This window comes from Pongo pygmaeus, chromosome 2 (genome assembly GCF_028885625.2).
Source record: "Pongo pygmaeus isolate AG05252 chromosome 2, NHGRI_mPonPyg2-v2.0_pri, whole genome shotgun sequence".
NCBI lineage: Eukaryota > Metazoa > Chordata > Mammalia > Primates > Hominidae > Pongo > Pongo pygmaeus.
In genome coordinates, this window is record NC_085930.1 from 146,742,667 (window position 1) to 146,758,366 (window position 15,700).

The 15,700-nt window shown below is 43.5% G+C and overlaps 1 protein-coding gene across 9 annotated transcripts in view; it reads right to left on the minus strand.

The window, feature by feature from the left end:
• The window catches only part of DZIP1L (DAZ interacting zinc finger protein 1 like), a 97,391-nt gene that overhangs the window by 62,166 nt on the left and 19,525 nt on the right, over nucleotides 1-15,700 (minus strand). For 4 of the 9 annotated variants that reach the window (XR_010125763.1, XR_010125761.1, XR_010125762.1 and 1 more), the window contains exons 5-12: nucleotides 13,854-13,975; nucleotides 12,613-12,774; nucleotides 11,360-11,521; nucleotides 7,352-7,480; nucleotides 5,933-5,995; nucleotides 4,549-4,689; nucleotides 2,166-2,196; nucleotides 1,018-1,071 (exon numbers count right to left, since the gene is read on the minus strand). Coding sequence is in view for 6 of the 9 variants with exons in the window: in XM_063662200.1 (XP_063518270.1) it covers nucleotides 1,018-1,071; nucleotides 2,166-2,196; nucleotides 4,549-4,689; nucleotides 5,933-5,995; nucleotides 7,352-7,480; nucleotides 11,360-11,521; nucleotides 12,613-12,774; nucleotides 13,854-13,975 (864 nt within the window). In the remaining 3 variants the exon portion in view is untranslated. The remainder of the gene's footprint in view (nucleotides 1-1,017; nucleotides 1,072-2,165; nucleotides 2,197-4,548; nucleotides 4,690-5,932; nucleotides 5,996-7,351; nucleotides 7,481-11,359; nucleotides 11,522-12,612; nucleotides 12,775-13,853; nucleotides 13,976-15,700) is intronic. The other 5 variants (XM_054483130.2, XM_063662202.1, XM_063662201.1 and 2 more) reach the window with 4 other exon arrangements.

Here is a 15,700-nt window from a genome sequence, read left to right on the forward strand (position 1 = left end):
TGGGAAAAGGGAGAAGAATGGGTACACACATGTGCTTATATTTGCACATATTCCCATGTAGCATGGAAAGATACATGAAAAACCATTAACAGTGAAACTTCTGGAGAGGAAACTGGATAGCTGGGCAGAAGGAAGGCCTGCTTCTCGCTGCATACCCTTTTATACCATTCCTTTTTTTTTTCCAAAATGCATAGATTACCATCTCAAAAATAAAGAAAAACATTATATTAAAAAATAAAATATCCCATGATGAGCTCTTTGATGGCACAATTAAAACTTGTCTGGGTGTGTCCACTGGAGAACTCTGAAATTGTCATATCATTGCCTTGCTCAAACAAACGGGCCCTGGTCAGTAGCTTTTCCAGTCAGCACTCACTCATCTGTCTTGGGAGCTTCCTCTCCCTGACTATCCCTAAGAGCTCCTTGCAGTCAGGGAGCATCTCTCTTTTTTTCACTTTTCTTTTGCATCCCTTGGCTACATCTGGTTGAGAGGTCTGCGAAGCAGAGTCAGTCACCAGATGGGGTGAATAAAAACAGCAGGTGCCCAATGCTCTGAAAAGGGAGCCGAGGTGGATTCCTATGCATTCGTTAGACCCTGTGGGACCTGTCTGCAGCACACTCACAATGTAGAATAAAACAGCAAAGGCCATTTTAAGTCAACTCAGCAAGTTCTCTTCCACTGTTCTGCATAGTCGCAGGTGAGAGTCAGTGGGGCAGGCTGTGAATCAGACATCCCTCCAAATCCTCACTCAGCTACCTGCTAGCTTTGTGACTCTGGACAAGCTAATGACCCTCTCTAGGCCTGGGCTTCCCCATCACTAAACCAGCAGATTGTACGTTAGTACCTGCATGTCACATGCCCGGCACACAGAAGGTGTTAAGAAATATTATTTCATGTCCTTAGTTCCCTCCACTCCAGCTTCGGATGTCCAGATACAGTTGAGACAAACTAAACAAGGAGGAGGGCAGCAAATCTGTTTCTGCACTGGACACCCAGGAAAGAAAGTAAGGTCCCACCTTCTTCCGGAGAGTCCTCCTCTGTGTCCGCAGGCTTTGGCACCTTGTGGATCCCTGAAGAGAGGAGGAACAGTTAGTGGCGCCAGTGCCCTGGACCCCATCCCTGACTAGAAGAAAAGTACAGAACCCCAGCTGACTATGAGCCAGAAAGAGAAAACCCTCCAGTCAGTTCATCTTGACTGGAGAGAGGCAGGATGGAGCAGATACTGAGGGCAGAAAGATCAGAGTCCACACACTAGCTCTGCCCCTCGCTATCTGTGCAAGAGATGGCAAGTCCTTGAACCCCTCTAAGCCTTGGTTTCTCCATCTAGAAAATGAGGATAATTCAATAGTGAGCCATGTAATGAGATGATGCATCTGAAGTGGCTGGGGAAGGGTGTGGCACATGTCTGTTATCAATGGCTCTGCTCTAGCTCCATCCCTCAAGAAGTTCAGGGCCACAGAGGTTGGGCCTGTCTGAACTGGCTACATGGCTGGGAAGGGGATGGGTGGAAGGCAAGGGATAGGAAGAAATGTGAGTTTGCAATAAAAGGCAGAAGTGTAGCTAAAGCCATAGGACAGGAGAGCTGGGGGTGGAGGATGAAGGGCCAAGCTTCACAAGGGGCTGTCCAAGGTCCTCTAAACAGGAGCAGTCCCCTGTGGGTTGCCGTCTACCTTTAGATGCCAGCACCTGCACCCCATTACACACAGACACACGCATCCCCACACTAGAGTACCCAAGAGGAGGAGACTGTATATGCCAAACAGGACACATTCACATGGGGTTGGGGTCAACTTGCTGAACATTGGGAACAAGATAAAGGTCGCTGGCAACCCTGAATCCTAATTTTTCTCATTCGCTGCAGGCATGGTGAATTAGAAAAGCCTTCTCATGAAACCCCACTCCACCCATAACCACCCTCCTCCCCACTGCCTTCATCCCTCTACAGACAGGAGCAAGCCAGGCAAGAAGCCCTGCCAGCTGCATGGAAAGCCTTCAGCACAAACAGAGCTGCAGCCTGTGTGGCCCAGAAGCCTGACACTACATGTCCACAGGCTGCTGCCACCAATCCACCACCCGTGAATTGATTGGGGGAGAGGGAAAAGGAGGGAGAAAAGCCAGAGACAACAGTCAAGACTGCTACACACTGCCCTGTGTAGACACTTACCTTCCACCTTCCTGAGAGACAAGGACTGGATCTGCAAAGAGGTGGAATAGAGCGGGTTACAACCAGCAGAGATCGTTGTGAGAACTCTGCTTTGAGCAATGTGTCTGCCTAGCACAGTGAGGAAGGGATGGCTACTGATTCCATGCCTCACATTGGGAACTGGAAGGAGCTCAGATGCACCACCCCAGCCCCCTGACACATCTCTGGGGTCCGTGTGTGAAAGGGAATGGCAGCATGCTCCATTTTCCAAGGTGGGGAGGCAAGAATGTCCCCTCTTCAAAGAAGAATTATGGCTCGAGGGCAGGAGCCCCATAGAAACAGAGTGGGACAGGCACACAGTTGTTCCTATTGGTATAATTCATGGAAAACAGCCAGGGCAAGGGAGACGCTCCCTCCCACAATGTGGGCGTCTGAGCAGAGCACTCCCTGGGAGGAAAGAGTCAGACACATTCCCGGACAGGAGGCCAGATGCAGACATTCACTGAACTGTCTGCTCAACCCCCCTGCTCCAAGAAGTTCCTGTTCCTTCCCCCTTCATTGCTGCAGGCAGGACAGCCACAGGTGAACAATGAGACTTCACACCACAGCCGGAGCCAACATCCAAGTTTAGGCAGAGAGCTCTGGACTGGTAATGAATGATGTCAAAACTGCTGGCAGCCACTTGTTTGTGGTTTTCTTGGTTCGTATATTTGTTTGTTTTACCACATAAAACAGATAAGCAGCAGAAGCTGATCTTCAGGGTAAAAGGAAAAAATAAAGCAGTTATAGAGAAAGGAACAGAGACACACAGAAGAGGAAAACTGATGACCGCATTCATGTCTCTGATTTCAGTTTACTCCCAGACTCAGCTGCTCCCTGCCGTGAGCTCTGTGAGATGCTCCATCTACCCTCACGACAAACACCCTCTTCTGCTTAAGCTTGGGTTGCTTTTTATTACCTGCAGTGGCACATGCTGACATATGACTCATCCAGTGTCCATTCCCCACTGCTGTCTCCTTTGCCTACCTCTATTCCAAACTGCAAAACTAGTTGTTTACTTTCCCAGCCTTTTTTGCAGCTGTAGTTTCCCATGTGACACAGCTTTAACCAATAACACAGATAAGCACAAGTCTTGGGAAGGGACTTTTTCATCAACTTCTTCTGCCAATTATGTTGTATGGTTGGGGCTACAGTAGTCTGCTTGCAACTATGAAAGTGAAGCGGGAAACAAAAGTCATCACACTGAAGATGGTAAAAAGAAAAACACAGTCTGGATTCACAATGGCATACTACTGCTGCTAACCAAGCCCAGCAACTGTCACCTCTCTTGCTGTGAAAATAAAAATAATAGCCCCTATTAGCCTATTCTGTTATCTTTAGCCAATAGGTTCCTAACTGAATCATTTGCAAACAAGAGTTCTGAGTAACATACAGGACATTACAGCCAGCAGGGAACATTGTGGAAACTCTGCTGTGGTTTCCTCCTTTGGAAACCTCCAGACTAGAACTCAGTGCAGAGCTGAGTGTTTTGGGGGGAAACTGAAAAGTAGCAAGACAGTGGGGTAGTTACGTCACCTGGGTGAAATGTGGTTAGGTGTGTGGGAAAGCACAAATAGTAAGGGGTGCAGGAACAAGAGGCCGGGACTAGACAGTAACAGTGGGTGCTCAGCCCAGGGAAGTTGTGTGGAACCTGGTCCATAAGGTTGGTGGCAGCAGAGGAAGATACAGATTTTCCACAGACCTGGGGCTCGGGAGGGGGAGCTCAGCATGGACTGGGCAGAGAATTGTCAGCAATAGGTAAAGAGTCACAGGGGCCAGCTTTAGGAGAAAGGTGCTAAGTGAGTGCCTTTTCATCACACTGCTTTATCTCTCACCTCATCAGAGGCTGTTCATTTATGAAAAAGGTACTGGTTAAGGAATTCTGCCTAAGAGTACTGTGTAAAAAACACAAGCTTTGCGTCCTTCCTGCCTGGCCGGGGTTGAATCTCATCACTTACAGAGTGCCCCATGAGGACTTGAGAGAGGCACTTCCCTTCTCCAGCATATTTCACCATCTGTCAAATGAAGATGGGGAGAAGGGGATGCCTACCTTGAAGGATAGTAGTGAGGCTTAAATGAGGTAATAAGCAAAGTATCAGTGAGGTGCTGAGCATTTTATATGGTCTCTGCTGTTAGAGTGGCCCCATCTGCCAGCAGCCCCTAAGGAGATGGCACATCTTCAGCCCGGAAGGAGGCAGCTACAGCCTTATCATTTTGTGCCCTTCATGCCAGAGGACTCTTCTCTCTCCTTAAGGAGTCTGAGTGGTAAGACTAGCACTGATGAGCCCAGAAGAATCCAATGAGATCCTCACAGGAAAGAGGCCCAGGGACACCAAGGCCTGGCTGAAAGGAACGGCAGACCTACCATCTCCTCCTGGGAGGCAATGATCCTAGCTTGTTCCTGCAGCTGGGCATGGAGGGCGCTGATCTGGCACTGGGACTGGGCAGCTGCCTTCTTCTGATCCTGAGACAGGGAGGCCTGGAGCCTCTGGTTCTCCTCCTGTAGCTGGCAGGCACAAGATGGCTGGTCAGTCAAATGTCTGCAGGGACATCTGAGTGCCCGGTGTCTGCAGGCTCAGCACCTGTAGGCAAGTGCCGGGCAAGCACAGTAAAGGATTTTGAGACCTGGACAGGCTTTCTAACAAGACTACCTTCTCCCAGTCTGGGGACATTTTTGTGCTGTGCCTGAGAAGAAGTAAGAATGGAATGCATGCCTTTAAGACCAGGAGAGAAAGGGCTGTCTGTCAGGTGTAGCCACCCATTGAGGAACAGTCAGATAAATTAAAACCATTTGAAAATCATCAAATGGATGTTTTTAGGTGAAAACAAGAGGTGAAGAAAACAAGTTAACATGCTACTTCTGATGTAATAGCAGAAATAAAGTGAAAATATTTATTAATATTTGCATAAATAAACTTTAGAAGAATACAAAAGAAAGCCATAAAAGTCACCTGAGCAGTAGGTGTTGGAGAGAGGTAGATGGGGACAGGTGGGAGTGAGACTCTATTCAGTGTATCTTAATATATTCCTCCTGTTTTTGGAACAAATGTGAATGTATTTCTCATTTGAAAATGCTTCAGATAAAATAAAACCATCACATGTGAGTGATCGTGCTTCCCTACACCGGAGTGAGGAGCATCTACCATGGACCAGACTGATCTAAGCCCTTTCATCTTCTGAGCTTTTTGCAGGCGGAACCTGGGGCTCTTACAAACCCCAGCTTCCTCTTCAACTTGCCTCCTGCTCAGGACATTTTTACAGAAGCTGTCTGCTCTGCCCTGAGGCCCGTTGCTCCCTGTTCACTGTTCTCAGCATCTAAGTCCTTCCCTTTGGACTCCTGCTGAACTATCACTGAGGCCCACAGCCGCCTGGTTCTCTCCTAGGGTGGGGGAATTTCAAAGAAGAGCCCAAACATGAAACGACCAGGCGATTCATCTGAGGTTTATAGAACAACCCTCCCTGGAGGGCCTAAAGGGGTCACTGCAAAGAAGATCACAGAACAAAGGATGTGTTCGATTCAGAGGAGAAGGCCTGGAGGCCCCTGATCCTGGACAGGGAAGCTGCTGGCTAGACAGCTCACCCCTTCTGTGTACTGATGGGGACAGTAGTCAGGAGCAATATCTGCAGCATCTGCCAACCAGTTCCAGGTGAGATAGGGGAGATGGTGGGTAAGGGCGCATGGAGAATGCTGAATTCTGAGAGGAGGTCACAGGAAACCAAGCTCCCCGAGACCACCCAACAAAAGCTACCTCTCTCTTCTCAGCCATGTGCTCTTCATGCAGTTCCTTCACTTTTCTTTTCCACTCCGTTTTCTGAAAAAGATTAAAGGCTTACCAAATGGGCCCTTGCAGGTATTAAAACATGTTATAAAGCTACAGGAAGTTAAAAGTATTGGCTCATGAGTAGGCAGACAGAGTAGTGGAATAGAATAGAAAATCCAGACAAAGATGGAAATACATAGAAACTAAGTATGAGGAGAGGGAGATGGATTATTGACTAACGGTGTTGGAACAAATGGCTAGCTACCTGAGAAAAAATAGGAACTTCGATTCTTATTACACATCTTAAAGCAAAATAAATTGTAGGTGGGTCAAAGATTTAACACAAAAAACAAGGCCATAAAAGTACTAAAAGAAAACACAGGGAATGTTGTCTTTTTAAATCTCAGAGTGGGGAAGGCCATAAAGAAAATATGAATAATTGGATAATTTTGACTACATAAACATTAATTCATTATTGTATGGCCAAACCATAATAAACAAAATTGAAGGACCAACAGAATACTGGGGAAAATAACCACAACTAGAACAACAAAGGGCTGAGTTAATTTCCATACATTATACGAACTCACAAATTGATAGGGGAAATATCAATAATAGAAAAGTAGGCAAAGAATGTGAACAGAGTTCTCGGGAAAAGAATGGCCTCTTTATAATGTGAAACCTGTCAAACATCAATCGGCAGAAACACCTTACTGCTGATTGTTAGATAGACTTTACATTTTTTCTCAAGAATCTTGGACAGCAGAAAGAGATGCACAACATGACTTAACGCCTGTACCAACTACCCTTCTTTGCCAGGGAATTATCAGTGATACAGACCATTTTATAACCAGACTGCAGTAAAATTCATCCAGGGGTGGCCAGAGCCACCTCCTACCAGCTGGTGAGAGCAGACTGTGCACAAGTCTTCCTGGCTCCATTCAGTCACCTCACATTGATAGCAGGAAATCGGCCATGCTGGGAGTATTTACACCACGGAAATTGGCAAATGCTACAAATTAAAGCTTTTTTAATTCCAGAGAGCTGGTTGCTAAACAACTACCATCACAACAATGGATGCATCCCAAATATCTTCAAACCCAAGAGACTGTCACAGTTTCTAAGAGTTGTTTCCAACTGGGTTAGAATCAGAATGGGGCAAAGGTGCCAAATGAGAGACAGAGTTGTATGTATTTTTTAAAAGATCTTAGGCAAATCTGACATTGCACACATACCACCAGCCTCACCTGAGAACCCTATTCTATGCTTTCATGTACTGGCAGAAGGTCTGAAAATATAGAACTTTGATGTCCTTCAACTTCTCTACATTCATAAATGAGAGAATATATGGAAGAGAAGATGGCTCTTGGCTTTCTCTGGGAAGAAAGGCATGGAGCATCAGCTCACCTGAATTTCTGTCTTCTCTCTCAGGGCCTGAAGCTCCCGTGCCTGCCGGAGCCACTCCTCTGACTCCTCATCTCGCAGTGATCCCAGGTTGGACTCCATCACACTGTGGGACTGCAGTGCCCGCAGTTTCTGAAAAGGCCAAGGCATAGTTTTATTCAGATGAAGATCTCATCATGATGTTGTCTTTTATACCCAGAACAGTGTCAGAGGGGCACGCCTTACCCAACTCATCCTCCCAACTCATCCTCACTAGATACCTACACGCCTACAGATATTCACACAAATCAGCATTCCCTTCACAAGGGCTCTCCTGGGGGCTCAGCCCTTGCATAGAAAAAGCAATTCCATGGAAGAACAAATTAAAGAGTGTAGTTTCCATTTCACTTAAATTCTGCTATACTCAAAATCCCGAGCTCTCCTGACTGCTGCCCCATTTCTTCCTCAGTCTGGAATACACTGATGAGAATGAGACTCTTAGAGCCTATGGGAGGGTCTCACCCCAGGCCACTCCCTGAGGACTCCTGCCTCTCGCCCTACAAAACATCCTGGCTGTCTCCAGAAAGGGCTTTGCACAGCTTGAAGTAGAGTCATCAATACCTGGTGATTCCTGGGCTAGCAGTGTGTGTGACCTGAAGGAAAAGGTACAGAAAATTGGATCAAAGAGAGGATGCCTTTCTACCCACCTTTATTTCTTATAATATATGACTGTCTAGTAACAATAGCAACATATTTCCATCTGTATGACTGTATAAAACTCATAAGCCCTATTAAGGCTTTAAGGAAGTAACTCCAAGTGCCTAAGTTTAACTTGGTATCATTCTTGCTAACACTTCTCAACTATTGCTAAACAATACTGGTTCCAAAGGTTAACAATTTCTAAACTCCCTGAATATTTTCAGAGTCAAATGCTTGATCAGATGTATGCACAACTCCCGGGTTCTAATGTGTCACTCCTGGTTTCCATATGCCGCTTATGACACATCACAGAGCTGACTTTCTTGGCATTACAAACCTTCGTGGTATTTTCATTTAGCTAGACACTCCTTTGGCATCTCAATTTACCCCAGGTCTAATCTAAAGTTCTCTCTTTAGTCAGGTAACGTAGCCAAAGTAAGCTCTCAGACTTCTGTATCAGGGAAAAAGTTTTGAGGAAAAAATATTTTCAATATATAGTTTTCATTGGCCTTCCTAACATCAGGGAGAATCATTTTTTGCATTTTGAAAATGGACGTCTTACAGTGTTTTTTTTACAATCATTCTAAATGGAATCTTGCTTGTTTTTACCCTTAAAATTTTTTAAAAATAAATTAGCAAAACGACTACCCAGCTACACTGAGAATTTGGTATCCAGTTTGATTCCTATACTTTAATAAAAGTAAAACAATAAAATATTGAAAGGAGACAGGGTGAGACACACAAACATACAAACACAATATAAGTAATCCTATAGGGGAAAGGTTTTTAAAAAAGAGTAAGATAGGCCAAGCGCAGTGACTCAAGCCTGTAATCCCAGCACACTGGGAGGCTGGGGTGGACAGATCACTTGAGCCCAGGAGGCCAGCCTGGGTAACATGGCGAAACCACATCTCTACAAAAAATACAAAAATTAGCTGGGTGTGGTGGCACATGCCTGTAGTCACAGCTACTCAGGAGGCTGAAGGAGGATCACTTGAGCCTGGGAGGTCAAGGCTGCAGTGAGCCGTGATTGTGCCACTGCCCTCGAGCCTGGGCAACAGGGTGAGAACCTGTCTTAAAACAATAAATAAATAAATAAATAAATAAAATTAAAAATTAAAAAAAAGATAGCATGTTCCAGTTTAGGAGAACATGATCCAAGTTAAAAAGGATATCATGGATGGTAAGGATTATGTCCTCATTCACCAAAACTCATAATTTTCTGACCAAAAGTAACCCTTTGACCCTTGAAGAGGCGGTTTCTGAACAACAACTTCAAATTCCTATCAATACCTATTTATCAAACGTCTAGTCAGCTAGCACTGTGTCGGGGAAGTGTGGGGGTCAGGAGATGTTTGCATACGCTTGGGAAGGATGGGTGTGGAGCCGTATATTAGGAGCATGAGGTCGATAGTGGAGCAGCATCTTCTCTTCCACAATCATCCCTGGCCCAGCTGGGAAGCATTTTGGATGGAAGGGCTTGCGTCATTTTAGGGAGCCCCCATCCCCACCCCAGTGCACACAGAGTTCTCGTTTCAACCCCTCCACCTTCCACCTTTGGCTTTCCATCTCAGACAGGGATGATGGAGCACCCAAGACTCCAGGCATATGACAATTTCCTTTTGAAAAAAATTTGCCTAGGTGCTTCTTTAGGTAAAACGTGGAATGATTGTGAAAAACGCTATTAGACAGTTCATTTTCAAAAACAAGATTCTCCTTGATCTAGGAGGACCAATGAGAGATAAATACATTTAAAAAATATTTTTCCTTGATACAGTTTTAGTCATACAGGTTTATATGGGAAGATATGGTCAAGGGATAACATTTTTTTTTTTTTTGAGAAGGAGTCTCACTCTGTCACCCAGGCTGGGGTGCAGTGGCGCGATCTCAGTTCACTGCAACCTCCACCTCCTGGGTTCAAGTGATTCTCCTACCTCAGCCTCCCAAGCAGCTGGGATTATAGGCACCTGCCACCACACCCAGCTAATTTTTGTATTTTTAGTACAGACGGGGTTTCGCCATGTTAGTCATGCTGAACCACCCACCTTGGCCTCCCAAAGTGCTGGGATTACAGGTGTGAGCCACTACGCCCAGCCCAGGGACAACTTTAATAATGTTATCCTGCATAAACTTGTTAGTATATCCAGTAGAAGAATAGGACCTTTGGAAATTAAAGAGCTGGGTTCAAATCCCAGCTCCATCTCTTCTTAGCTAAGTGACCTTGGGCAAGTTATACGGCCTCAATTTCTTCACCTATAAAGAAAGAATGATGGCCAGGCGCAGTGGCTCATGCCTGTAAATCCCAGCACTTTGGGAGGCCGAGGTGGGCGGATCACTTGAGGTCAGAAGTTCGAGACAAGCCTGATCAACATGGTGAAACCCCGTCTCTAGGAAAAATACAAAAATTAGCCAGGAACGGTGGCACACGCCTGTAATCCCAGCTACTCCGGAGGCTGAGGCACGAGAATCACTTGAACCCAGGAGACGGAGGTTGCGATGAGCCGACACCACGCCACTGCACTCCAGCCTGGGCGACAGAGCGAGAGAGTGAGAGCAAGAAAGGAAGGTGGGGGGAGGGAGGGAGGAAGGAAGAAACGAAGGGAGGGAGAGAGGGAGGGAGGCAGGAAGGAAGGAGAGGGAAAGAGAGAGAGAAAGAAATAAAATAGCTTTTCTAAAAAAAAAACTTTAAAAAGAAAGTACTAAACCAGTGATGCACCTATTCTGAGAATGTTATGGTTGATCGCTATGCAGATTAAAAGTTAGTATATATAAAGTATACTGCATGGGAGCTGGAAAATGGTAAATACAGTCACAAATGTTAGGTATTATGTGTGACCTCTGAAGACCCCAACAGAGTGTCTGGCATATAACCAGGATTCAAGGAATATTTGTTGGGAGAAAAATGCATTCATTTAAATTTTGCCCCATTTCTTGTCCAGTGATGAAAGCCCCTTGCAAAAATAAGAATAATACCTAGAGATATTACTATATACCAGATACACTACTGATACTTTACTATATGCTGGATAATGTTACATACTGTATATGTACTAATTTAACCCTCTCAGCAGCCTATCTTACAGAAATAAAACTGAGGCATGAGGAGGTTAACTAACTCATTCAAGGTCTCACAGCCAGAATGTGACACAGCAGTGATTCAACCCCAAGGCGTCTGAAATCTGGGCCTCTAATATCAGGCCTCTGATAACTGGCCTCACAGTGTTTTAGCTTCCAACAGCAGATGAAATAAAACCAGTACAAACTAAGAAATAAATTTTGAGAATAAGCAGATTTCCAACAAAGAAACTTTGAAAAGCCTTTTATGTTGGGTACCTCTTCTAGTGTAGAGTTCTGCTTGGCGACATTTTTAAATTCATCCCAAAATAATTTTTTTAGTTTATCTATTTCCCCATAAAGTTTGGTCCACTCTTGTTCTTTCCATTTATCAAATTCTTTCTTAGCTTCTATTTCCCTCTGATGAATGAGCTCTGCTTCCTAAAAAGAAGAGCAAGAACAATATGATGATTAATTCCACATTACAGCAAATATTTACTAAGAACCTACTTAGGCCTCCTTGTCTATGCAAGTCACTATGGAGACCCAAAGAGCATTCATCCCACAGTTCCCATTGTTTGGACTTGGAAGGACCAGTCTAAGCCTACTAAGTCTACTACTTCTAAGCATCTTCAGAAGTAGTAGATTCCATCTCAAGAAACTACTTTATTTGCTCATCCGTAAGAAGCAACTCCTCAACCATTAGTTTTATCATGAGGTTGCAGCAATTCAGTCCCATCTTCAGGCTCCACTTCTAAGTCTAGTTCTCTTGCTATTTCCACCACATCTGCAGTGGCTTCCTCCACTGAAGTCTTGAATCCCTCAAAGTCATCCACAATGGCTAGAATCAATTTCATCCAAACTCCTGTTAATGTTAATATTTTGACCTCCTCCAAAGAATCACACATTTTCTTAATGGCATCCAGAATGGCAAATCCTTTCCAAAAGGTTTTCAATTTACTTTGCTCAGATCCATTAGAGGAATCACTATCTATGACAGCTATAACCTTACAAAATGTATTTCTTAAATAATAAAACTTGGAAGTCAAAATTACTCCTGATTCATGGGCTGCAGAACGGATACTGTGTTAACAGGCTTGAAAACAACACAAATCTCCTTGTACATCACCACCAGAGCTCTTAGGTGACCAGGAACATTGTCAATGAGCAGTAATTATTTTGAAAAGAATCTTTTTTTTAGCAGTAGATCTCAACAGTGGGCTTAAAATATTCAGTAAACCATAGCTGTGCTGTCATCCGGACTTTCTTGTTCCATTTTTAGAGCACATGTAGAGTAGAGCTAGCATAATTCTTAAGGGCCCTAGAATTTTCACAGTGGCAAATGAGCATTGGCTTCAACTTAAAGTCACCAGCTGTATTAGACCCTAACAAGAGAATCATCCTGTTCTTTGAAACTGTGAAGCCAGGCATTGACTTATCTCTAGCTATAAAAGTTCTAGATGGTTATTCCTATAGAAGGTTGTTTTTTCTACACTGAAAATCTGTTTAGTACAGTCACCTTCATCAATTACCTTAGCTAGATCTTCAAGATAACTTGCTGCAGCTTCTACATTAGCACTTGCTGCTTCACATTGCACTTTCATTGTTATGGAGATGGCTTCTTTCCTTAAACCTATGAACCAACCTCTTTCAGCTTTCAACTGTTCTTCTGCAGCTTCTTCACTTCTCTCAGCCTTCACAGAAGTGAAGAGAGTTAGGTCCTTGCTTTGGATTAGGCTTTGGCTTAAGGGAATTTTGTGGCTGGTTTGATCTTCTATCCAGACCACTAAAACTTTCTCCATCTCAGTAATAAGGCTGTTTCACTTTCTTATCATTCGTGTGGTCAGTGGAGTAGTGCTTTGAATTTCCTTCAAATTTCCTTTGTATTCATAACTTGGCTGTTTGGCATAAGAGGCCTGCCTCTCAGCCCATCTCAGCTTTCGACATGCCTTCGTCACTAAACTTAATCATTTCTACCTTTTGATTTAAAGTGAGAGATGTTTAAGTTTGCCATCTTATATGGATAGTTTGTGGCACCCCAAAACAATTACAATAGTAACATCAAAGATCATTGATCACAGATCACCATAACAGATATAATAATAATGAAAAAGTTTGAAATATTATGAGAATTACCAAAATGTGACACATAGACATGAAGTGAGCATATGCTGTTGGAAAATGACGCTGATAAACTTGCTCAACACAGGGTTGGCACAAACCTTCAATGTGCAAACAATACAATGTCTGTGAAACACACAAAACACACAAAAAATGAAGTACGCCTGTATTTGTCACAATACCAACTATGCAGCTGGTGCTCAATAAATGCATGCTGAGGGGATGAATAATGAAGGGATGAGCAGGGCAACTTCATGTATTTTCATTCTACAAACATATACTGAGCATTTTCTCTGGGCTGGGTTCTGGAGCTTTCAGAATCAAACCCAGTCTTTGTCCTCAAAAAGTTAACTAACAGCATTGTGTACGAAGCTAAAATTCAGGTTCAAATGTCCTCAGAGGGTGCTGACTAATGCAGGAAACTGCATCTCTCTGCTCTACTTTTGTCCACATAAGTCTGGCAAAAACAATTCAATTTTCCTTTCCAGCCTACCTAAAATCATTTGCCATGTCCAAGAAGGCACTATCCCAGCTCTGACTCCCAGCTCTGGGAAACCAGCTGGAATTTTTGCCCTGTGGGATTCATGTGCATCAAGGGTCTCCTGGGTAGTCCATGACCCAAGTGTCCCTGATGTTTTCTCTCCCTGCCCACCTGGAGCTGCCGCTGCCTCTCCGCCTCCCTCTGGGCTTCCAGCTCCCCTTGGGTCCACTTTAGCTTGGCCCGTAGCTCTTCTAACACCTCTTCCACTGGCTGTTCCTGTTTCTTCTGTTTTCCTGTGGGGTCCATGCAAAGACAGGTGACCAGCTGAAGTCCAAACATCAAGGGAGTGTAGTTTCTCACCTCGTCTATCAGCCATACCTCGGTCTCAAACCAGCTTCGCTACTTAGTACATTGACATTGGGCAAAGAACATAACCTCCCTGTCCCTCTGTTTCCCCAAACTGGAAAATAGAGATAACAATAGCACCTAACTCAGAGGGCCGCTGTGAGGATGAAATGTGAGAATGCAAAGTGCTTAGCATAGTGTCTGGCACGACAGCTCAAAAAATGTGAATTATTATCGTACTGTCACTTAAAATAAGTATTTTGACAGTACTGACACATGGAAATAGAAATTTAAAATTACTATAGTAACTGAAGCAGAATATCAAATAGCATGTACACCAATTATCAATACAAAGAACATATCCATGTATCCTGACAGTAATCAGAGAGAATTTCAAAGTAATAAAAATCACTGTAGTTTTAAGTTCACTTTTTTCAATAATATAAGCGTATAGTTGTAAATTTCAGGCCGGGCGCGGTGGCTCATGCCTGTAATCCCAGCACTTTGGGAGGCCAAGGCAGGCTGATCACTAGGTCAGGAGTTCGAGACCAGCCTGACCAACATGGTAAAACCCCGTCTCTACTAAAAATACAAAAAAAATTAGCCGGGTGTGGTGGCGGGTGCCTATAATCCCAGCTACTCAGGAGGCTGAGGCAGAAGAATCGCTTGAACCCAGGAGGCGGAGGTTGCAGTGAGCCGAGATCGCACCACTGCACTCCAGCCTGGGAGACAGAGCAAGACTCCATCTCAATTTCAAATGGGAAAAAAGCAGCATGTATTATAAAGAACCAAAGCTCCTCTAAGTGTATACTTTAAATTGTTTAAGTGAACAAAAAGATTCAGAATGAATTATAAAAAACATCCTAACTAAACCACACACTGATGATAAAGCAAGAGTTAAGGGTCAAAAAAGAATACAATTATTCTTGAACATTTGTTACTTTTTAAAGCATATTTAGTGATTACTAGATAAATCATACTGTTATTAAAATTCTAAGCCTTTTCTTTGAAAAGAGATGTGGCTTTTCTCAGGTTGGACATTTTACAAACAAGCAATTTTTAGTTGCAGTAGAAATTAATTTGGCTTAATAACATGATTTGAGGCAACTGCGGAATAGGAGAGCTGGGCATCTGGGAAGTCAGCTGCCTGCGAATAAAGAGGCCATGACCATTAATACAGCAAAAGTGATCTTAAGAACACATCTCTCTCTGCTTACAGCACTTTAAGGAAATAAGAGATATGCTCAAAGATCTGCATGCAAGAATATCAATCATCATGTGATTTATAATAAATAAATGTTGGGGTAAGCCATATATTCAACAGGAGGAAATTGTGAAATAAATTATGACAGCCACTTAATGAAATACTATTCAGCCATTAAAAAAAAAATCACATTTTCAAAGATAATTTAATGACATTGGAAAATAAGACATATTCTTAAATGAAAATAAGCAATAGTCAAAGCGCACACTATATGATTATATATGTCTACAGAAAAAAAATGACAGAGAATACACCAAAATATTAACTGCTGGTGATACTATCCATGGTTTTTATTTTCTCTTTTCTACTTTCCTATATTTAAATTTTCTATACCAGAGACATATTTTTATTCAAAAAAATTTAAGTCATGGAAAATCTATTTTTCCTTAGCCTCCAATGCAGTACTAAG